The 24,587-nt window shown below is 42.5% G+C and overlaps 1 protein-coding gene across 1 annotated transcript in view; it reads right to left on the bottom strand.

The window, feature by feature from the left end:
* RYR3 (ryanodine receptor 3) overlaps window positions 1–24,587 on the bottom strand; it is a 517,407-nt gene that overhangs the window by 314,491 nt on the left and 178,329 nt on the right. Inside the window, exon 3 of the mRNA XM_047736987.1 lies at window positions 11,161–11,268. Coding sequence (XP_047592943.1) covers window positions 11,161–11,268 — 108 coding nt within the window. The remainder of the gene's footprint in view (window positions 1–11,160; window positions 11,269–24,587) is intronic.

Here is a 24,587-nt window from a genome sequence, read left to right on the forward strand (position 1 = left end):
GGCCAACTGGAGACCACATTCTCTAGAGGCCGAGGGAGTACGGCCATCCTAGTCCCTCCCTCACTTACTTTGACAGAAATCAGTGCAGCTCATAAACCAGGGACCTGTCTATCCCTGTTGCTTCACCCTTTACCCATCCAAGTGGCTGCCAACAAGGAACACAGAACAGGGAAACCACAGTTGCTCATCCTCCAAGTGACCCAGTTCCACTGCCTGAGATCAGAGAATTGTAGTTCCCGACATTTAGACTTGCCCCCCAGAGCCCTCTGCACCCGCCTGGTGCCTGGAGTGCTGCAGGGAGATAGTGGGAGGGCCTGCTGGGGGGGGCGGTGGGAGGTGAAAAGGCAATCCATCCCGCCACAAAATGCACAACTCTGAGCAGAGCAAGAGATCCTAAAATGCATCTTGTTAAATATTTGCCCTCCCTTTCTCCTATTGTTGGAAATCTCTAGAAACAAGCTATTGGATCCATTCCAGGCTGAGAGAAGGAATAGGAGTTGGAGATATTTCACCATGTCAGGTCATTATTTCCAAAATTCCTATGAATCCTAATGATAAGGGCTTAGGACAATATCCCAATATCCCTTTCCCAAGCTGGCACACAAAAACACGGGGGCAGGACATAAAGTTGCCAGGGTCCTATCATGGGGAGACAGTTCTGTGGACTACTGGGGCAACATGGCTTCTTTCGCACCTGTAACTGGGCCGGAATGCAAACACGGAGTGCTACCTTCAGTTTCAGAGAGTCAGTATCACAACTCTCTGCTGGACTGATTCAAGGCGCCTCAGCAATCCCAACCCAGTTACCCTTACCCACTGAAAAGACAGAACCTGAAGCCTTTAGTACCCCAGCAATAATTCTGGAAATCCCTAAGACCAAGTCATGTAAATTTAATGTGTATATATCTAAATAGTTATTTGTTTTCTAATTTTTTTTTTTTTTAAGTACTGCATTCAACTTACCTTTCTAATATCTCACCCAAGACAGGAGAAGAGGTCTTTCAGGAACAGTCTCTGTCATGAGTTTCCATCACTGGTCCCACCTGGCCCAGTTGGCAGGACTCAGGGGAAGAGGAAACACCTTCTCAAGCCAATTCCCAAAGGCTGTTCTTCAGCTAAAACTCGTGCGGTGCTGGCCCCATGGACATGGGAACAGCCCTTCGTGCATTCTTTTTTTAATTTTTTTTTTATTAACACATAATGTATTATCTGTTTCAGGGGTACAGGTCTGTGATTCATCAGTCTTACACTGATCACAGCACTCACCATAGCACATACCCTCCCTGATGTCCATCACCCAGCCGCCCCATCCACCCCAGAAGAGGCCTGACGGGGCTACGAAGTTCAAAAGCTGCTACAGTTTCAACATCAGGAGCAAAGTGATCCTCAACAGAGTTGCCAGTTTTAGGTTTTGCCCAGTAAGGGCACTTTTTTAAACAGAAAGAAGAAAGCGGTCACCTCCACTATCTCTACAATTTCCATAAATATATAAACCAACCAAGAAATAAACCAACCTGATAACCACTAGACTATAAAAATTATTAAAAAGACAGAATTGTAGAAAATTTAAAAAGGCAGGGGCGCCTGGGGGGCTCAGTCGGCTGAGCTTCGGACTCTGGGTTTCAGCCCAGGTCGTGATCTTGGGGTCCTCTGATTGAGCCCTTCCCTCCTACAATGGGCTCTAAGCTCAGCAGGGAATCTGCTTGAGATTCTCTTTCTTCTTCTCCCCATCCTTCTACTCTCTCTCTCTCAAATAGGTAAATCTTTTAAGAAAAACAATTAAAAAGGTAGACCTTTGCATTCATGAAGTTAGCTTAATGATACAATTCCTATATTGTAATTATTGTCCTGAGGACTTGCAAATCCTTATTCCTAGGCAGACAGGGCTCCAGGACAGTGTCTGAAGATGTCTGGGAGCCACTAATGTAGGTCAGAGGCCACATTTGGGCCAACTATAGGACAGATGGGCACAACATGGGACAGATAGTAGCAGTGCACAGGCCAGAACTCATCCCCACCCCCACCCCCCCACCAACCCCTGGCCAGGCACTATCCCTTCTCCCACCAGAGCAACAGGCATCTTCCTGTTTCCCACTCAGCACCCCCTGAAAGATAGGCACAGGAAACACAGGTAAAAACAGAATTGTTCTGCCTTTCCAGCCCTCTGCAGAGCTCGAGGTCTTCTTGCCTGAAGGTCCCCAGGGTCTTCCATTCTTTTTTTTTTTTTTTTTTAAGATTTTATTTATTTGACAGACAGAGATCACAAGTAGGCAGAGAGAGAGAGAGAGAGAGAGGGAAGCAGGATCCCCGCTGAGCGGAGAGCCGGATGTGGGGCTCAATACCAGGACCCTGGGATCATGACCTGAGCTGAAGGCAGAGGCTTTAACCCACTGAGCCACCCAGGCACCCCCAGGGTCTTCCATTCTTAAACCAAACAGTAGTAATCATAGGGTTGGGGTGCTAGCCACAGGCTTTTTACTCCACTGAGGATTGAAACGTCAGTTGAGACCAGGATTTCTTTGACACCAAGTTAATTTTTGTTCACCAGAATATCCACATAGGTGCTTTCATTAAACTTTTATGAAATGGAAATAAGTTGGAGTTTTTTTCTAGTTCATTCAATTCTCCCTACAAATACATAATTTAAACGCTAGTAGTTGTTAAAAAGTAAATTACACGATCAAAGGAGAAGTCTAATAAAGGTTTCTATTCTCCCAGGATTTCTTGAATTCCAAATGTACTCCGTTTTTAAAAGGTAAGCAAGGGTTTAACACAAAAGATTTCACCTAAATTCAAATAGGTTATAATTTAGAATTAAAACACATTCCTAAAAATGCTGCTGCTGGAATCCAGTTTTATAACCCATTTCTGCCCCTGTGCCCCCCAACTAAACAGTTAATTTTTTTTAATTCAGAAAGATCTCTCATCAATATGCCCCCCCACCCCGAGAAAGCTTAGAGGCCCCAATCCCTCCTCACTCCTCTAAGAAACCTTAATAAAAATATTTACACTTTTTGCAATTAAAATGTCAAAACCAAAACAGTGCAAGGAACTGCCTTTAGTCCAGCCACAAGAAAGAAGCTCAAGCTTTCTAGGATGCTGAGGTTGTTAGGACAAGACTACACTAACAGAGCACTGAAGGTCACCAGCAAGAAAGGAAAGAACCCCAGGGTTTGTGTAACATTAGCAAGGCTAAATGTTACCACACTTGCAAAATACCACCAGAATCACAAAGCCATATCGATTTTAAATAAGAGGCACCCGACTCAGAATGAAAACATTTCCCCAAAGAAAATGCAAGTCTGCTAAAGCTGAAACACTATATTCAGGGAGGAGGTGAGGGGACTGGGTCATCGGGAGCTTTAAAAATTCATTCTATGGGTTCTTTCACTTGAACATGTTTCTACTTGGGATATGAAGAAATGTAAAAAGCTAGTTAACCTTAATGGTTATTCTTAATGATTGCATGTAACATTTCCTTCTTCTGCTAGTTCATTTTAGGGATGTTGGATGAGAAGGGGAGACTAACTAGCTTTTTCCATTTTGATGATGAATTACAGCCCCACGGAAGAGCAGCGTTGGGATCCCACAATGGCACTAGGAGAGGGTGGGAGCACTGAGAAGCTGGGGCGAAGGCGAGGCTGCACACTTCTGTCATTTTACCAAGGTCATCTCTAGGGCCACCAGCCATCCAGACCACATGCAGAATTTAAAAAGAGACTCGAAAAACTTTCAATGTCCTCACAGGGGTTAAAAAAGGACTCCCCAGGCGGGCCATGCTTCTAATTGCAGAGCAGCGGTTTTAACAAGCTGCCTGGCAACCAATTTTTAAGTGTGCAACCCCGTCTAATTCCATGAGGTTGAAGTGTGGTGCAGGGCTGTTTGTTTTCATTGCAGAGGCACGAAGAATGGAAATTTACCCTGGACACTCACACATGAGAAGCCCAGCTCATTACAAGTAAGCTGAAGTCAGTTGTCCATGCAAAGTACATGTATATTAAAGGAGTGAATAACATACCCATTCCGATAGGTCACTGAGCTAGCAAAATCAAAAACAAGACAGTAAATGGATATTTATTGGATGCAGGTCTTGCCAAAAGCTTTCAAGTAATTTGAATTATCTACTGATGCTTACTGTAGGGGGGGAAATCCCAATGAGAATGAAGAGGGTAGATTTCCCACCTGGTGAGCATGCGGTTATTTTAGTGAGAAGTGAGCAGTGGCATTAGATTTGAAAGTTTGTTTCTACTTTCTCCCCCCAGTACAGTGCTGATGTAATCAAGAAAAAAGAAAGCCGCATGCTATCGCCTAAATTTGTGTGCAGCACTTTTCATAATTACCTTTATATAAGAAAATCCACCCAAAGAAAATGGTCCATACCTACATCAGGCAAACTTGGAATTTCTTTTTTCTTAGAAATACTGCAATCATTTCGATTTTTTTTTTTTTTTAAACCGAAGAGGTACTTTTTTACCATGAACTAAGGTCTTCCAGATGGCATATTTTAATTGGATATGTTATCAAAAGGCCAGCTCAAAAATGAATTATGAGTTACCTGCATACATTTTCATAAATGTCAGCTTATCAGAAACATTAAAATCCATTATTATCAGCATAAATGTCTAAAATCATAGCATAACATGCGAGAGAACTATAAGAAGGGGGACAGAAAGGAGGACAAAAGGGGACAGATGTTTAATCAGAATTTGGTCTGTGAAAAAACACGAAAAACCTTAATTTGGAAGCCTCTCATGATTAGTTAATTTCTTCTGGCTCCTTGAAGAAAGTTCTGTCAAAGCTATAGAACATATCCAATATATCCCATATTCTCCTACAAGAAAATTTATAGAGGATTCAGGTCTCAAAAAAAATTAAAATTACACAGTCATCACTCCATCTTAGACTGAGTTTGGGGAATTCTTTGTCCACAACAAGGTAGAAAGAGAATAAACACACTGATTCAACTGTACCTAAAATTATGGGAGCCAGGATCTCGAAACCAGTGGCTAACACGAACAGGCTACCATTTCCACACCTAATCAGTGACGGGCTACACACAAGAACAATAAAGTAGTGATCTTTTTCCTTTTTTAACTGGTTGCATGGGAACCCTCACACACAGGAGAAAGTTCTTTTCCATCTAAGTGGTGTCCGTATTTAGAGATAGTGAAACCAAAGCCCAAAGGAGTAGGAGATTTGGCACAATCAGACCCCCAGTGGGCAGCGTCAGGACTAACCCTAAACCTCTGGCCTCCCAGGTTCATCCCTCCAACAGGCTGCCTCCCATGAGCCAACCTGAGTGAACTCTAACATAGGAAAGTGTAAAAAGTGGCTTTTGACACATAACCTCGCTCAAGCTTTTACGTGTAAGAACTATTTCACCAATAGGTTTAATTATTTTTAAATACAAAAATACTATTTTCTTAGCAGGTATGGACAACCAGCTGTAATTTAAAACAGAGAGGGCAATATCCAAAATCGGAATATTATTTTTCTCCACTTCAAAAGAAAAAGCAGGGCCAAGTGAAGTCAAGGATGCCGTAGCATCCTGCTCTAATTAGGCGTGAGGCAGGGGTACTATCCTCAGGTAGAACCACCAGACAGGCACCTGTACCATATTGGGGGGGGGGGTCTCCTGAGTATGGGCACTGAGGAGGTACTTGGAGAGCCTGAGGTAGTGGCTTTTACCAACGAGGGCAAGGGAAGTTTGAACTTGAACACCTAATGGGGCTATTTTGGTGTGTCCTGGCTACCCTGGCTTTAGGGCATATGTGGGCAGGTCCTAGGACTTATAGCATAATTCATGCAAAAGTGGCTTTGTAGTTTTTCTCCAAAGGAAATCTTACATACTATTCTAAAGGTGTAGTTAATGCCTACTGTTAGATTTGATTCATTAAATGATTCCTCTTTTAAAAAAATGTAGTCTTTAAAAAAAATGTCAATGGGGATGAGGTTTATTTAGAACTGGGTACATAGTTCCTCCATCAGTCATGTTCCCTTTCCATACACATACCAAAATCAATTCTCACTCTGGCTCTTTGCTGACAACTGAGAAAGGAAGATAAAAAAAACTCAGATTGAGAGGCTAACTCTGGATGAGGGGGTATCCCATCTCTTCTACAATATCGAAATGGGAACTCGGGGATAAGGAATAAAGAGGTAAGGATCCTACTAGCCTTCTTTGTTCTGGATGAGTTCATACAAGATCTCTACATCTGGGTACAGCTTGAGTTCAAACTTTAGTTAAGCGGCTTCTAACCCTCCTCCTCATCACCTGTTTTGATTTCTTCATTACCTATCAAGCTCAGGGTAGATGTATCTTCTGAGGATTCTTTTTAAATGTTGTTGCCACCTTTCTGTGACTTTATAAAATGGATGAATGTCCTGACCTTGACTACAAGGTAAGTATCTCGTGACATGTACTTTAATGACCTTTACACAAATACAGCATAATGTGAGATTAAGTCTCACTGCCAGTTCGAAGGTCACATAGTGCCAGGGAATAATCCCTAGATTCTCAGGGGGCACAGCTCTTTCTCCTCAGGCAACTGTGTTGTAGACCACACAGGCGCATTTCTCCTGCAGCTTTATTGCGTATCATACTCCCCCTCTAAAGATAGGGGAAAATGAAAGGCGTCTGATGCTCCTTTGTGGGTTAGTGGGACTATTGCATAAGTAATAGGGTAAATTAAAGAACTACCTCTCAATGAGGTTAGCCATGAGAAGAGCTCTTGCAGACATAATAGCTTTCCAGGTCACATCTCCCAACTAAGGTTAAAAGGCTGATTGTGTATTAGCATTCTAGACATTCTAGCAACAAAAGTGAAGCACAATCTTAGGTGCTCATGATGTTATCTGTTCTTTCGTCTTATATAAAGTATAACATTAACAGGGCAATCATAACATGAATGCATTTTATATGTGTAGCTTTTTTTTTTTTAAGTGGTAGAAGTCTAACCATGATTAAGTCAAGTTTTAGAGAAAACTGGAGCCCTTATCAGAAGAAGTGCAGCTGGTAATTGTGTTAATCAAGGCCTTTCATTTTTAGAAGCATTATGCCCATTCACATCAAAACCCACTTGGAGTTCTGTGCACCTGGTCATACAGCGTGGACTTCTCCTTCCTGTGAGGCATTTGAATATGAAAGGAGGGAGTGGAGAGGAGATGAAGAGGAACCAATATATCTTTTCAGCACTGGTAGAGATTTCTATCATTTAATTTCTTCTATCCAACACCATGAGGTAGGTTGCATTTTGAAGATTTGGAAAGTAAGGTACAGAAAGGAAAAATAAGCCCCAGAGGTCACCTGATGCATATAGCCTGGACTGACAACACATCTGCCCAGCTCTAAAGACAGAGCTTTTCTCACGCCAGATGCTTCCTGCTCTCTCTTCAAAGTCATTTCTAAGGGATGGTGGGATTGAGGGCTCGGAGGAACATGCCAACATCTCTTTTCGCACCACGTCCTGCTGAAAGCATCTGAGTATTTCACATATTGTAGGTCCAATCAGTCAAAAATGTGAAAATATTTTAATATTTGTATGCAGGGATTTTACTTCAAACTTCAGTCTAACTGGCCACAGTGCCAAACATCTATCTCTTGGTAATTTTTTCCAGAATAAAATCAGATAGGACTTAATCAGAGTCAAATTGACCCTAAGATGAACTCAGCTAGGGCAGACTCTGGGGAGCACCCCACGTTCTTGTCCTCATTTTTCTCTCCTTTTCAACATAAAGCTGGGTCCCACGAGCTATTTGCTATAGCTAAGGACAGTTCAAGAACAAACTCTGTTGTTAAACAAAGCTGGACACCTTTGTTTTCTGTTAGCAAGGGGAATTGCTGCAGAATTGTAAATCCTTGCAAAGAGACTTCTGTACCCTGATCACGTGAATAAACAAACCACTGAAGTCATTTTTTTAAACATGTTCAGTTGCCGCACAGCAGTGAACAGACACACTACATGAGGATCAATTGATGGCTAGAAGGAAAAATTACACTCTTCAAAGCATCCCATTTGGTGGCAGTCATGATCATTAGTGAAAGTAATATCTATTTAAAAGCAGTAAATGCCTATTTCCAAACAGAATAGACTGGCATACAAAGGAAGCGTCATCCCACTCAAACATCCCCAGGCTTCCCAGGGAATCATTATGGTCTGTCATGTTAACTCACTTCCTCCCCCTCCCCTTTTTCTTCCCTGCTGAATATTATCGTCTAAAATCAAATTAAATACTAATGGTAAATGTGCATAGGAATCACTTCAGGAAAGCAAAACAGTCAGACTCAAGAGGATATATAAAAATATTATTTCTTACAGTAAAGATCGAGAGCCCAGATGGAATTGTGAGAGCATTGCAAGAGGGTTATAGTAGCTGAAGCTCTTAAACAGGTGACTAGTTAATAGAACCACCAAAAAGGAACATCTTAATTATTTCAGAAGACTCCAGCTCTCCTTCCAAGTCCCTTCCTCTTAGTTCTAAGATCACTCGTCAATGATAATGATGATGATGAAGATATGTGTCAAGATGAGAACTCTTATCTTTGGTAAAATAGCACAAAAAGGCAACACGACACATGGAGAATTCCAGAGTCTGACCCACATGATGATTACTGTTATCCAATAAATACTTAATAAAAATGTCACAGGTCATTTATTTTGGACTCATTTTTCAAAGAGAATGAATTGCCTAATAAGATTTCATGTACTGATTTTTAAATATGGCAAATTTAAGATGGCCCCTGAAATATATAATTATATTGAGTAACCTTCTCCTCCAACATGGCTGATATTTAAGGTAGGTCTTATTTGTATGTTCCAAACTAAGTACTCACTCTTACAAGTTGGTCTTCATATTCTCTTTGGAAAATGACTTGCTATTTATTATTCTTTTTTTATTCTTGTGCTTTTTTGAATGTTCAATTAGCCAACATATAGTACATCATTAGTTTTTGACATAGTGTTCAATGATTCATTAGCTGTGTATAACACCCAGTGCTCAACTGGGGTAACAGGGTGATGGCTATTTATTCTTAAGACAAACCAAGTTAAGACTATTATTTAAGTGCATGGCAATTAAGAAGAGCAAGGATTATAACCAGAACTTCTGCATCTACTTTGTCATGTACAGAACTTCCTGAACCACTCAAGCTAAATGAAAATGAAGTTGTTTCAAATATACTTTTTGAGCAAAATAGGATAAGAGAATGCCCAAGAGATAGTTCTCCAGTTAACATAGCTTCTATCTTCCCAATTTCTATCCTTGAGCCATAAGTAGGCAGAATCTAGCTGGTCTTGGTTGAAACTGAAAGTGCTAATATTCCAAATCAACCAGCTCCCCCTCACCAAAGAGGTCTATCAATGATGAGTTGCTGGTTTTGGAAAAAGAGTGAAGAGCTAAAAATAGACTTGTTCTACAGAGCTGATGGGTAGATGCCTATGGAGGAAAGCCCTGGTACTGAGGTCAATGCAAAGGGGAAGCAGACACAGATGCAATGAACATCCAAAGAAAAAAACCTGTGCTAATGCTGTGCAGTACAAAAAAAAAGCTATTCTCAGGTGGCTGAAAAAGAATATTATTTTAAACCAGAAGAGTGAAGAATCACAAACACTGGTGTTAAAGACCCTAGAAAACTAATTAAACATTCTAATTTTATAGGTGAGAACACCCCAAGAGATAATAAGCCTCATGTAAGATCACACTACGAGCTGGAAGATGACCTACATGTAAATACTGGTTCCCCTGAGTCCATGGTCATCAGCTCTTCTACCACAAATGAGACATTTCTTTCTTATGTATGAGTGCATTTGAGTCAAGTGAGAATAAATTGTGCTAGGTCCTACAAATTGTTCTTACCCTTATGCGATTTATTCCCCCATATAGGATGCAGAAAATTAGACTTGCAATTATAGTACAGAATGAGGAGAACTATTTACTGACTGTTGGTCAAGCAAGGACACCTACCCCAAACCTGTGGGGTCAACAAAGTCTTCTCAGTAGATCTGATATTTAAACTGGTTCCTTGAGGGAGAAGTAGAAATTACACAGGGGATAATAGAGATGAGGAGGAAGCTGTTCTAAATGGAGGGAATAGCTGACACACATGGTCATAGGCAAAAGAGCACTGTCATGTTTGAGGAAGTGAAAGGAATTCAATATGGCTGAACACTGAGTGCCTGGGGTGATGTGGTGAGAGATAGGACAGGAAAGCTGAGCAGGGCTCACAAATCCTGAAGGGCTTTATGTGTAGTTAAGAATCTGGAACTTTTCTCAAGGTAGTGGGAAGACAAAGGGTTTTAAAACAGGGAAGTATAAAAATTAGATTTGCATTTTGGAAAGAACATTATAATAGCTGAAAGAAAAAAAATGGCAGCAGAGGTGGATAAGTATAGAAGGAATCAAAGCAGTTAGTAAGCTGTTGCTGTAACCCAGAAGACAGGATAGTTGTCTAGTACGGTGTCTAAAGGGAATAGGGAGAGATGCTTGGATTTGAGATATTCAGGCCATAGAGTCAAAATGCCTGATGATAAATGGATATAAATAGATGTATGTCATTTGGGAAAGAAAGTCAAAATTATTCTAAAAGTCTCTGGTTAAAGACTTGGGAGCTAGGAGCATAAGTCCTCAGTTTAATACTTAGGACCATTCTAGTAACAATAGAAACTCAAGACTGCTCTACATTTTCTCATCGTGAGTGAAATTGTGGAGTTCTGGAAGTCAAAGACTGAACTCTACTGGAAATCCTCACGAAAATGCTATAACCTAGTTGTACTTCATCGGGACAGTCATAAATCTCTGACGAGAATTTTCCAAGAAAAAAAACAATGTCTAATAGGCACCCTCCATCTCAATGCCCTCCTCACATTCTGGTGGATTATGGGTTAGGGAAGGGGAGTAGGTTCAATGACCTATATTCTGCTCATGCAGCATCAATGGTGATCTCTTCCATTTTATGATGGAAGTTGATTAATCCTAAGGAAGCAGGATTAAGGTTGCTCAGTTATAAGAATTAAACACAGACAGAAAGTTTTAGTATCTCTATATGGATCAGTCAAGGATCTTAAGGTTTCATGGTTTGAAACTGGAGGAATGAAATGAAGTATGTACTTCTGGGCTGTGGTGTGTCACAATCCCCACCTACAACATAAATCAGGTACTCACCCCTTCACCGCCATTTTCACCTGTGTTGGCAAGCATTTCCTGCAGGGCTCTCACAGAGAGGGACTGTTCCAGCACAAAATTGCAGACGCAGAGATCTGGAGGAACATACTGTGGAAATAAAACAAGAATGAGGATACCTTCTCATATCAGTTGGGTATAGATCACACAATAACAATCTCAAGGGCAAAGAGCTTATCAACCAGTGAAAGGTGGATGGATGGATGATTAGGAACATAAAAGGTAGATTTCTCTTATTCATGTTAAGGTGGGTTTCAGGCAGGATTCTAAAGGATAAGAAGAAGAAAATCCCTAAGTCTTAAGGAAACAATGATCAAGCTCTTAGGACCAACTTGAGTGCAGTTGGTGGTACATACAGGAGAGGACACACACACAGCATTGCTGAAGAAGGGAAAGGAAATATACATTGATCAACACTGATGCCTGGGTAGGACCAAAGGAACAAAGCCACTGAGACCTCAGCCACGATAATCTGTAAGAGGGCAATGGACAGACCACAGTGCGGCTCTGGGCAATAGGGACTGTGATGGGGAATCCATTTACTTATTAAGAAAACCTGGAGGCAATAGAGGGAATTAAGAGCTGTACAAATATAGTTCTGAACAAAGAAGTGTCCAGAATTATAAGAACTGAAGACCCCTACAACAATCACTCTAATTTATTATGTGCTCAGGTAACATAATAATAATCATGCTTATTCTGGAATATTTGTCAATAACAGTTAAAGACAGCCTTTGGTGCACATTGACTAGTAATAGCTAATGCTCACTGAGTACTTTCTCTGCGCCAAGCACTGTTCTAAGTGCTTTGAATATATTACCTCCCTTAATCCTCATAACCACCCTGTAAGACAGGAATTATTAACTCCAGTTTATAGCCAAGGAAACAGGCATAGAGAAGACAGAGAGAAGTTAGGTCTGCTGCCTGAGGTCATGGCTTCTATTTGGCTGAGTCAGATTCAAAGCCAAAGTCTATCTACTTAATTCTATCTACACTGTTCTGACCACTGATGGAAATATTAAAGCTATTTTTCACAACTAGAATATTTTCAGTCAGCAAATATTTAAATATTACATTCATAGAAAACACAGCGCTTGGTCGTGAGAAAGAGATGAAGGCACACATCATTGTTTCATAGGAGCTTAAACTCTAGTTTCATGATATGCCATTATCCTTGGGAATATAGCTTATAATCAACTTACATACTAAGCCTTTGTTTCCTATGGGGCACTGGAGAACATGGTCACTAGGAGAAAAACAAGATTGAGGAATGAGGGCCAGAACTCACCAACAGCTATGTCTAACACTCTGAGACAGGTAAAGTGGTTTCCGTGGATCTCCAATTTAAAAGCCAAAGCAAGCCCACTGCTAAGGCACAGATAACCTCTGACGTTAACATTTTCATTTGTAAAATAATGAAATGGGTAATCTCTAAGTTTCCTTTAATTTTGAAGTGTTTCATACATTATTTATCCCCCCGCCAACCTCAACACCACCAAATAAAATGATGTTTTACTTGCTGGACCTACTATTTCCCTTTATTAAAGTTTTTAGACTGCCAAGTCAAGGATGGGTAATCCTATCCCAGGGGTTAAGGGTCTCTGGGCCACTTAAATTTTGAGGACTTTTCTACAAAGCGTGTTTCCACTCAGGGTCACCACAGTCCAAAATCCTAAAAACCCAATCTTCCTAGAATTCTGGTATAACATACAATTGCCTGGTTCTTTTTATGAAAATGACTATAGGAGAAACTATAATCAGGAGACAACAGCTTTTATTTTATATATTTCTTGCTTTGTTTTCAAAGTCTGCTCTTGCTGTAGGTAATTAACTCATCTGTATGGGACTTGAGCGAGCAAACAGCTGTTAATGCCAGGCTGATCGTCACATCCAGAAAATGTTTCTAGAGCACATACAGCATCATTCTAAGTTGCATACACTATGACAGAACACTTCCCTAAAGGTCTTACACCATAAACATATCATCTAACTCCATTTCCCCAAATACAATGCCTTTGCAGAAAATGTCACAGAGATTTCTTCCCACCACTTCTTAGTCTATCTGGATCTCATGTCACCAGAAGAGGAAGCCAAAGAGACAGAGTTTGCGTGTTTTTTCTTCTTCCACTTCAGGAAAGCAGGTGTTTTGGAGATTTTTTATTCAGGAATGTCTGCAGTGATGGTTGGTACTTTAAAGTTTTGTTTTGTTTTGTTTTTTAAGATTTATTTGACAGAGATCACAAGTAGGCAGAGAGGCAGGCAGAGAGAGAGAGAAGAAAGGAAGCAGGCTCCCTGATGAGCAGAGAGCCTGATGGGGTGCTCTAGCCCAGGACCCTGGGATCATGACCTGAGCAGAAGGCGGAGGCCTTAACCTACTGAGCCACCCAGGAGCCCCTAAGGGTACTTTTTGGCTAACCAAGTGAATGATTTCAGCCTGCATGCTCACTTTTACAAAAACCCTACGGAGTCCATTCTCCTGTAGACATGTCTTCTGTAGATGGGCCCCAGGGCTAGATATCCTGCTGTGGCATGAGACTGTGTGATTCAAAGCCACTTTTCTCTTTCCTGGGTCTGGTTTACTTGGACAGGAGAAAGGAGCATTTCCCCAGCACCGCCATCATCCATCCTGATGGACGACCACCAGTAATAGAGACACAAGACATGCTCCAATCATATTTTTATTTTTCCTCCAGATAGGGAAGTCCCAAGGCAGTCATGACATCATTACTGGTACAAACAGCACACGTAAATGGGAGACAACGGCCGTGGGAGAAAACCCCTCAAATGAGAGCCCTGTACCTCTCCTTGGTTTACACAGTTTCCTTACGGTTTAATTTTTTTACCTCTGGAGTATGGCCCTCGCCTGGAGCCGGTGCTTGGGGATAAGATGACACCAGTCGAAGAGCACGCAGAACAACATAGGGATGGTGGCGAGGGAAAAGACAGGGGCAACAGGAGTATCCGGAGAAGGACAAAATGCAAGTAGTACCTTGTGACATAAATGGAGAGCAGAGCCCAGAGCCAGCTGACCTGCTACACCAGCCGCCAGCCTTAATTAAACTCCACACAGGCCTGAGTTCCCACCTCCCCGTTCTTCAAGAATGAGCAAAGGCCACTTGTCCATCAAAGCTAATTTGTTTGCAGCACGAGAGTCCCCCAGGAGGGCGGCTCATCAGCTCTGGGCTCTGGAGCCTGGGCCTCAGTCACTCTGCCCGGCAGGCATGCGGCCCATGTTTACCGATTCTCAGCATGGAGAGAAGGGCTCTGTTGACATCTGTTCTGACACAGCTCTTCATCTCCCTCCCCAGCCCCGTCCCCCGCCTAGAGAAGTGCTACATTCCCGCATGCCCTCCAGAAAACCTTGAGATTCCAGGACCCCGCAAAAGCCAGGAGCGAGGTCTTCATTTAGCTCCATGATGTGGGAAGTAGGAGGGAGGGCCTGTGGACTCCCCATGGTCTGTAAATCCATGTACCATCTTCCTCACTGCACCAAAAGTGCTTTTTTTTCAGGCTTACTAAAAGCAAGATGGTGGGCATCTGATGCTCTTGGTGTCAAATTCACATAGCATTCTTCAGCCTAGCACCTCACAATAAGCTCTCAGCACTGTGCTGGCTTGTACTAGCCAGGCTTTGGGGGAAAGGAAGAGGGAGTCAGTTCCAAGTGGGGGAGAGGCTGTCCTCCCTCTAGTCCCCTGTTAACCACACTCTGTTCTGGCTTGCTAATTCTCATGCAGTGCAGTCTGTTTCAGAGTGTGGGTATCCTGAAAAATCTGTGCCATTCTACTTTGGTTATCCCCAGTACAAAGAACAGCAAGTGCTCAGCTCCAGCGTTCTTGAATGGACTCTGTGTTCTAGAAGACTCTCAGAGAGTATGTGGCTGGTGGTGGCTGTGGCTGTAGGCTGAGCACTTTGGACTGAGCACTTGCCTGGCTGGCTGGGCCCTTTCGCCAATTTGTTTACGATTCAAAAGGCCCCGTCATGGGTCTCCTTCCACTTCTCCATTAATCTATCTGGATCTCACACAGCCAAGCCTTAATGATACACCACCTAAGTGTATCAATAGCTTTGAATTAAAAGCAATATAGGGTATGTTAGTTAAGTGTGAATACTCTTTTAACATTGGACTCCATGAGGTCCGATATCTGTTCAACTGCTTATTAGTTGAACAAGGATAAGCAGGTAACTTAGTCTCTGTCTCAGTTTCCTTATTTGTAAAATAGAGATACAATAGTATCTACTTCTCAGCATAGACAGTTCTTATGTGTAAGAACTTAAAAATAAGGTCTGGTACATAGAAACCAATGTCAGATATTATCCATCACAGAGCACTGAAATCAGAACATCAATAAGTCACTTATATGTTCATTTACAGATCTAGTATTTTTGAGGTTCTCATTATGTGTAAGGATAAAGCAAATTCCCCAGGCTTCAGGGTTGTGTGGTCAAGTGCAGTGTCAGGGAAGCAAATGGACAATTTCCAAAGTATGCTTCCAAAGGCTCAGAGTGAGTAAGAAATGAGGAAGCGTACAGAATTGAACGTGGCTGGGGTAGAAGGATGGGTAAGGGAGGTGGTGGGGGAAGATGGGAGCAAGAGAGGGAAAAGAGAGGGAAGCAAGTAAAGGGAGGAGAGAAGCAAGATTGAAGAAGTAGGCATTAGACTGAGAGGGTCTTAAATCTCCCTGTCAAGGAGTTTGGACTTTATCTTCAGAGCAAGAGAACATCATTAAAGGAAGTTATTCAGGAATTAGTCTAATCAAATTTGTATCTTTGAAAGATCATTGCAGGTCCATTCTGAAGGAGCCTAGACCAAGGCAGAGAAACAAATTAGGAGTTTGTTACCATATGCTTGTTATTAGGTGACAATAGCATGAATTAAAGTAATGGAGTTGAATGTGGAGATATGAGAATCAATTTGAAATATCTTGAGAAAGTAGGAGAGGTGAGACCTGGCAATTAATGGAATATAGGAAATGAAGAAGATGACCAGGATGGAAAAGAGTGCAAAAAAGCTGGGGTTCAGTAAGAATAAGCCACACCATATATCAAAAGGACCACAGGGATGGTAATTGTACTTGGCAAATTACCCACCGGAACCTCACATTTGGGCCAACAGAGTGATGACAAGAGAGCGGAGGTCTCTGTGACTATGTATGGGTATCCCCTCAGATGTCAGCAGAGGTAGGCTCATCTGGGAAAAGAGTGGGAATCTGAGAAGATGATGCATATTCTCCTTAATAAGAGAATTCCTGGAGACGCAGCCTCTAGTCAGCCCAATTAACCTAGCTTTCCTTTTCCACGTCCATTAAGCAGGTCAGCCAGTATCTGAGTACCACGATGCACATTCAGTACTGCCCTAGCTGCTGTGGGGAAAAAAGAAAAGGCCTGGCTTTTGTCCTTTAAGAAATTTTTTTTTGGGGGCGCCTGGGTGGCTCAGTGGGTTAAGCCGCTGCCTTCGGCTCAGGTCATGATCCCAGGTCCTGGGTTCGAGCCCCGCATCGGGCTTTCTGCTCAGCGGGGAGCCTGCTTCCTCCTCTCTCTCTGCCTGCTTGTGATTTCTCTCTGTCAAATAAATAAAATCTTAAAAAAAAAAAAAAATTTTTTTTTTAAGATTTTATTTATTTATTTGACAGAGAGAGAGAGAGAGACCACAAGTAGGCAGAGAGGCAGGTAGAGGGAGAGTGGGGGAAGCAGGCCCCCTGCCGAGCAGAGAGCCGACATGGGGCTCAATCCCAGGACCCCGAGATCATGACCTGAGCCGAAGGCAGCGGCTTAACCCACTGAGCCACCCAGGCGCCCCTGTCCTTTGAGAAATTTTAAGCCTACTGTACTAAAGACTTTATAGAACAATGCAAAAGAGAATATTCAGTCCTCAATGGAGAGGTGGGAGTTCTACGTCCTGCAGGACACAGAGCCCTCTCAGCAATGTTGTGATCAGGAAAGCATAGCCCAGGCTGGCGGCTGGCCTCAAGAAGGTTTATGTGAACAAGAAGTTCCTGGCACATAAAAGAACTCAAATTTTTGTTTAATGAATGAACAAGACGGGGGAGTTATTCTTTCCATTTTCTTGTGTCTTCTTCCCTTCTGTTTAAAATTCCATTAGTTGAAGCAGCATTTTTTTTAAAAGATTTTTATTTATTTATTTGACAGAGAGATCACAAGTAGGCAGAGAGGCAGGCAGGGAGAGAGGGGGAAGCAGGCTCCCTGCCGAGCAGAGAGCTGACGTGGGGCTCAATCCCAGGACCCTGAGATCATGACCTGAGCCGAAGGCAAAGGCTTAACCCACTGGGCCACCCAGGCGCCCTGAAGCAGCATTTTTAAGTTACGAGTTTCACTGAACCTCTGTCCTTACTTTCCTTTGCCTTTTCATCCAGCTCCCCTAAGAAAAAGGTTCAAGCACTTGTGAGTGTCATGAGTCAGTAAGGGGAGTAAGCAAAGTAAGGAGAAGGTAGAGAACAATTCCTGCTTACTAATTTTTCTACCTATACCTCCCACTCCAGCCCTAGGTCTGAGCAAGAAGGTGCATGCATGTGACTGACACTGTATTATATTTATGTGCTGATGGGTTTGCATGGACTCAGCCCTACTCCAGGGGATAGGCTACAGAATCTAACCCTGCAAGGTGAGGTCATTTCTAATGCCCGTCATCTGGGGAGAAGCACTGCATGTGCTAGTAACAGGCAAAGATGGACTCAGTCCCCAGTGGCCTGGTTTCTAGATGCATCGTGTTTGTTTTATTTCACTATACCACCTCAAAAAAAAGACATAACCATCACCCTGAGATGGCTTGATGTAGTCCTAACTCAAAGACCATGGACAAGAAGGCTTCCCAAGCTTCCCGGCACAGAAACCTAATCTCTCCTCCAGAAGATATTCCAGGTGGGTACACGGTGGTATTGGGTAAGACCGATTTTCCATGTAGGATAGCATTAGGATGGCTGGAGATGGCATGTGTGACTTGAATTTCAGAAGCTTTAAGCACTTGACAGACATTATCTCATTCACCTCCATACAGCAGACATGAGCTCATTTTGTGGACTTCCTCTCCTATTGATAATACATAATTATTTGTACTGTGCTTATGCTGAAAAGGCAGAACCAGTCATTAACCAAACTAATACCCACATCTTGTCCCAACCAGGTTTTATGTAAATATTTATGCAGTTAAGTACTTTTTAAACCTTTGTCATCTCTAAGTTTTTGATAAATTTATAATAAAGTTATACACTGAATGCTTAAATCTGAAGATGTTGCCTAGCTTCTGGATTTCTGTAAAGATACAGAATGGGGGGGGCACCTGGGTGGCTCAGTGGGTTGAGCCTCTGCCTTCGGCTCCGGCCACGATCTCAGGGTCCTGGGATCGAGGCCCGCGTTGGGCTCTTTGCTCAGCGAGGAGCCTGCTTCCCCATCTCTCTCTGCCTGCCTCTCTGCCTACTTGTGATCTCTCTCTCTCTCTGTAAAATAAATAAATAAAATCTTTAAAAAAAAAAGATACAGAATGGTTCTACAACTGTTTGAGAGACAACTCAACTGAGGTACAAAGGAATTGGGTAAAACTTAGACGGGCAAGTGGAGAAACAAGAGTAGAACCCATATGTACATTTTAAATGCATCCATTTACTGACCTATATAATTTTACCAGGTATTGTGCTGAATCCTTTATAAATATTCTCCCATTTAACACTAATCTTGACCTTTAGGGAAGAGATACTAAGCCCATTTTATGGATGAGCAAACAGACTCAAGGGCTGAAAAAGCCGCCCCACAATCACATGCTGGAAATGACACCTAAATCCTGAATTTCAAACTCAGCTCTTTCTGATTGACCCTGTGTCAGTACTCCTGAAGGTCTCATCCCTACCCCAAGCTCAAAGAATCCTAACTACTAGGCTGCCTCCTCTCAAGTTTTATATTTTAATCACAAGTTAAGGGTTTCATATTAGATTCCTGACTCTCTCAGAGTTCTCTATTTTTTTTTAAAGATTTTATTTATTTATTTGACAGACAGAGATCACAAGTAGGCAGAGAGGCAGGCAGAGAGAGAGGAAGGGAAGCAGGCTCCCTGCTGAGCAGAGAGCCCGATGCGGGACTCGATCCCAGGACCCTGAGATCATGACCTGAGCCGAAGGCAGCGGCTTAACCCACTGAGCCACCCAGGCGCCCTCAGAGTTCTCTATTTTGGAACAGCCACTGGGAATATAAAGGCTACAACGGCAGTGAGTGAGACCATCAGAGATGAAGAACTTCACAAAACTGAGGTTTCTAGTGGGCAAGATCACACAAGGTTCTCACATCTGAGATGGACTTTCCACATAAGTGCTCTCTTCCAAGAGACAATTCAACTCTGGGCATGATGGGACAGGTTTCCACCAAAGATAGACATGTGTAGATTTGAATCATGTACCTATCCAGATGGTAAACATTTTGAGGGAAGAGACTTTGCTTATCTGTATTAAGAGCGGTTATCATGAAACAAGATTGAAGATGTATAAAAACTTGCTTAATTTTTTATGTTTTAATACTCTGCTATGATAAAGGATAGAGGGTCTTTCTGAAAGTATAGACAGTCACTATTCACAACAGTTGAGTTCCAATTTTTGCTTACACTGTTGCCAACAAAAGCCACTATATGAAAGTGGTGTGGTACACATGTATTTTAAAGATTTATTTATTGAAGTAATCTCTACACCCAGCACGGGGCTTAAACTCACAACCTGAGTTGTGATCAAGAGTTACATGCTCTTCCAACTGAGCCCGCCAGGCACCCGTCACAAAATTTAAACATATAGCTGGAAAACATTCTTTTGGGGAAGAAAAGGAGGAAGAGGTCATTATCTTTGAAAGAAGGAAGTGACGAAGGTCCATTCTGATCCATGCCTGAGGAGTCAGTTACAGGAACACAACACCCTCAGCAACCAGCAGTCTGTAGGTGTGTGCAAGTGAGGGGGGAGAGGGAGGGAGAATCTCAAGCAGGCTCCATGCCCAGCACGGAGCTCAATCTCAAGACCCTGAGATCATGACCTGAGCCGAAATCAAGAGCTGGATGCTTAACCGACTGAGCCACTCAGGCACCCCTAGTTGCAGGTCCATTGCAGGATGAGGGAATTGTTTGGGAAAAACTGACAGCTGTTGAAAATCACTGCTGCAGCCCAAAGATACTAAGAAGAAGCACTCATCACCATGGGCAAGCGAGGGCAGCGTCTGATGCCATGCTGGCCTAAGGTTTACTCCAAGAGCAAGGAAAGGTGAGGAATAAGCGGATCCCATGCAAGGAAAAGGGAGAAGGCTATGAAGTTATTAAAAGGTGTTGATACTAGAAAAAAATAAAAACTACTACCAGGAATCTAAATAATTATTAAATAATTACTCAACACTTGCTGAAAGTTTTTTAAAAAGATTTACTTCTTTTAGAGAGTGAGCCCGCATGAGCAGGGGAGGGGCGGAGAGCAAGGGAGACAAGCAGAGCCCCATCAGTCATGTGGATGAGGTCATGACCTAAGCCCAAACCAAGAGTCAAAGGCTCAGCCAGCTGAACCACCCAGATGTCCCAATGAAACATTTTCTATGCAAGGGAGGTGCCATGGCCACCTAAGAAGCAGGAAGTCCAAACTGCAGGACAAATATCCTTTGACAAAAGTCTTGTCGAGAAATGCCAACCAAAAGTGAGGAAGAACTAGAAACACCCACAGTCACAGTTCCTATGCCTCATCTGTGAAATGCCCAGATAAATGCCCAGATACCGGTTATTTAATGGACACTGACTGGCACACCTGTCATAGTCTAGCTTCTCCTGGGGGTGGGGGGGAAGATTGTTAATTCAAGTGAGAGCAACACCTGCAACATCAATTATCCTTTTGATGATCCTTGGGGATTTCTCACAAGAGCTACTACAAATAAGCTAGTTCTGGAAGAATGAATGGAGAAATATGGTGGGGCCGAGAATCTCCTTGGTAAGACTGCTAATATTTCAGATTCCTGGGGCCCTAATCAAGGTGGCTACTTTCGAAGACTATCCCAGATGACTTTGAAGCAGGCAGTCTCTGAACCCAATTTGAGAGACACTGCAGAGCAACTGGACCAAACAAGTGAATTCAGGATCCTGGAAAGTAGTGGATTCTCACTCTAGATCCTTCCTTAAAGAGTTCATCAAAATATAAAATTTTCTTTCAAATGAATAACCCCCCAATGTGAAATCCACATGACCATTGTTTTTAATAATCTTGCCTGAAATGATCCCATCCGAAAGTAACATCTAGGTGTCCTGGACACCTAGTTTTCTGCCAAGCATCAGTGTTTCTGGCACAGTTGGGAAGAATGTTACCAAGGGCTTGGCAAAAATTAGTGCTACGAAGCTGGTGTTCTTTAAAATAAGGAAGAAAGGGCAGCCAAAGAAGCAGAGACAAAACGCTGGGCAGCTGGTGGCTAAAACTTCCTGCTGGGAGAAAGCGGAAGCGACAGGCTAGATGGCTGGTTTGGTTCTTGACTGAGCCAAGATCCCCCCCACCGACCCTCCCCTCCCCCCTGCCCTGCCCAGCATGGTCAGCATGTTAAGTAAGGAAGGTGCCAAAAGGCTTAACTTGGAACACTTGCATCTCAAAAAAACAAGCTGAGTGGCAAAGCAGAAAAATGTACCTACTGTTTATGGAGAGAGATATCTAAAATGACTCTTTATATGGTCCTTTAAAAAGATGGCTACATATAAAAGCCGAGGGGCACAGGTAATACACCAAGCTCTGTGGATATATAATAAGATCCTAACATCAACTGTTATTTTGCAGAGCTTGTGTATCTGAAAAAGAGTAGAGCTCAGGAAAGAGGCTAGGCAGCATGTCAGCAGGGAGATGGACCCTGCATGCCTGTCCCAGATTCCCTGACGGTGTTAGGGGCATGAACACCAGCTAGAAGAGCATAGGGTCCAAGACGATGAAGTTAGAACGAGGTGTGGTGGGCAGATATACCAAGGGATAAGGTGAAAACTGAGAGGGGTGGGCTGGTAAAGTCTAGCTCAACCTAATATTTACGTGTTAGTCTCCAGCTTGACTGACTTGAGTGTTGGTGTAAGAACATGGACCAGCATTGTACTGCCCAAGTGTTCTCTTCTCCCTTTTGAGTGACGATATGGTTGTCAAAGAACTTGGAAACCATGGTAAGGCTGCTCTCTATCACCAAAGCAGAGGTACTCAGCGGCTGCAGGACAGAATTTGTCTCTTGGCCATTTCATTACACACCAGGAAGGGGATGATTGAGGAAAGCATTATGGGGAACCAAGGAGAGTGGAGAAAATGCCAAGCTAGAGCTGAAGGCTGCCAGAGAGAACAGAGATGCTGGGTGCTCAAAGGCAGTGCTGTTCTCTATGGTGCACTTGTCATCAGCATCACTCATCTCTTTAGAGGAAAAGCTGAAATGTATGGGGTCCTGCCTTGACTGCAGCACCAGCCCCATGAATCTCGTGGACTCGGGATCTCAGGTCAACACAGAGCTCATGGCAATGAAGGGCAAGGACAACAGCTTGGCTTCCAAATGGTCTGATTTTTTTTTTCCCCCAATGACTCCTTCCCACTCTCAAATGGCATCCAGATTCCAATGTGGAAATGCAGTTTTTATTTCTGCCCACCCCATGAAGTTTTTGCTTTGACAGAAATAAGCGTATCACTATAAACTAAGTTCTGGATCAAAAAATATTTTGGCAGGAGTATATGGACAGATGTTCATAAAATTTGCAGTTATAAAAAAGCCTTTGTGATGATAAGTAACAGTCATAAATATTCTTCGCCAATATGGAAAAAGTACTTTTACACCCATATGGAGAACTAGACCTCATCTATTCTAACTGCCTCATAGACTCTGAGCCAAACTATTACCACTAGATGCTTACATTTACAAAGATTAGCACTGCATGCAAGGGTTAATATTAAGCAACCCCATTTACAAGGGGGCATATAATACTCATCACACAGATTTTAAAACACGTACAGACAGCAGGGAGTCAGCACTGTCCGTCAGTACCTGTAGGAGTTAGAGACATTCACTTAGAATAAGCACTGCTTGAAAAACAAAATGAAAAATAAACTCCTGGAACTATACCAAAATAAAAAGCTCTTACACAGCTAAGATGCAACAAAACAAAAAGGCAACCTACTGGAAGGGAGAATATATTTGCAGATTATATATGTTGAGGGGTTAATATCCAAAATATATAAAAGGATTCTACAACCCAACATCAAAAAAACCCAAGTAATAGGACTAAAAGATGGGCAGAAAACATGAATAGAGATTCTTCCAAAGACAACATGCAGATCACCAGAAGACACGTGCAACGATGTTCAATAGCACTCATCATTAGGGAAATCCAAATCCAAAACCACAATGAGATACCACCTCACGCTTGTCAGACTACTAGAACCAAAAAGACAAGTAACAAGTGTTGGTGAGGATGTGGAGAATAAGGAACCTTCGTGCCCTGTTGGTGGGGATGTAAATTGGTGAAGTCACTGTGGAAAATAGTATGGAGGTTCCTCAAAAGATTAAAAAACAGAACTACCATATGACTCAGCAATTTCAGTACTGGGTATTTACCCAAAGAAAACAAAACCCACTAATTTGAAAAGATATATGTGCCGCTGTGTTTGCTGCAGCTGATTTACAATAGTTAAGATATGGAAGCAACCTAAGCGTCCACCCATAGATGGATGGCTAAAGAAGATGTGATACACAAACACACCCTATTACTCAGCCATAAGAAAGAATGAGACCAGGGCACCTGGGAGGCTCAGTGGGTTAAGCCTCTGCCTCTGGCTCAGGTCATGATCTCAGGGTCCTGGGATTGAGCCTCACATTGGGCTCTCTGCTCGGCGGGGAGCCTGCTTCCCCCTCCTCTCTGCCTGCTTGTGCTCTGTCAAATAAATACATAAAAGCTTTAAAAAAAAAAACAAAAACAAAAAAGAACGAGACCTTGCCTTTGCCAACAAATGGATGGACCTGGGGGGTATTACACTAAGTGAAAAGACAGAAACTGTATGATTTCATTATCTAAAAACAAAAGAACAGACAACTAAACAGACCCAGAAGTACTGAGAATGAACCGATGGTGGTGGGGGAGGGAAGGGATAGGCAAAAAGGGGAGTGGGACATAGAGCTGTCTAGTAATGGAATAAGTCACAGGGCTACTAATAAAGACTGCTTCTTTGGAGTGGTAGTAGAGAGACCTATGACCTACTTCAGTTAGCTCCTCTTCAATAATGTCTTTCTTACCAGGAAACATTCTAAGTATGGAGTTAGACAATCATCTGTAAAGACCGGTTGGATCCCATTCTCTCCAAAGCTTTCTTCATTGAAGTCACCAATCCCTTTTCACTCAGGACATGAACTGGCTTTGAGCAATGCAAGGAAACCATAAGGAGAGTTAGTCTCTT

The sequence above is a fragment of the Lutra lutra genome, chromosome 7 (assembly GCF_902655055.1).
Source record: "Lutra lutra chromosome 7, mLutLut1.2, whole genome shotgun sequence".
Taxonomy (NCBI): domain Eukaryota; kingdom Metazoa; phylum Chordata; class Mammalia; order Carnivora; family Mustelidae; genus Lutra; species Lutra lutra.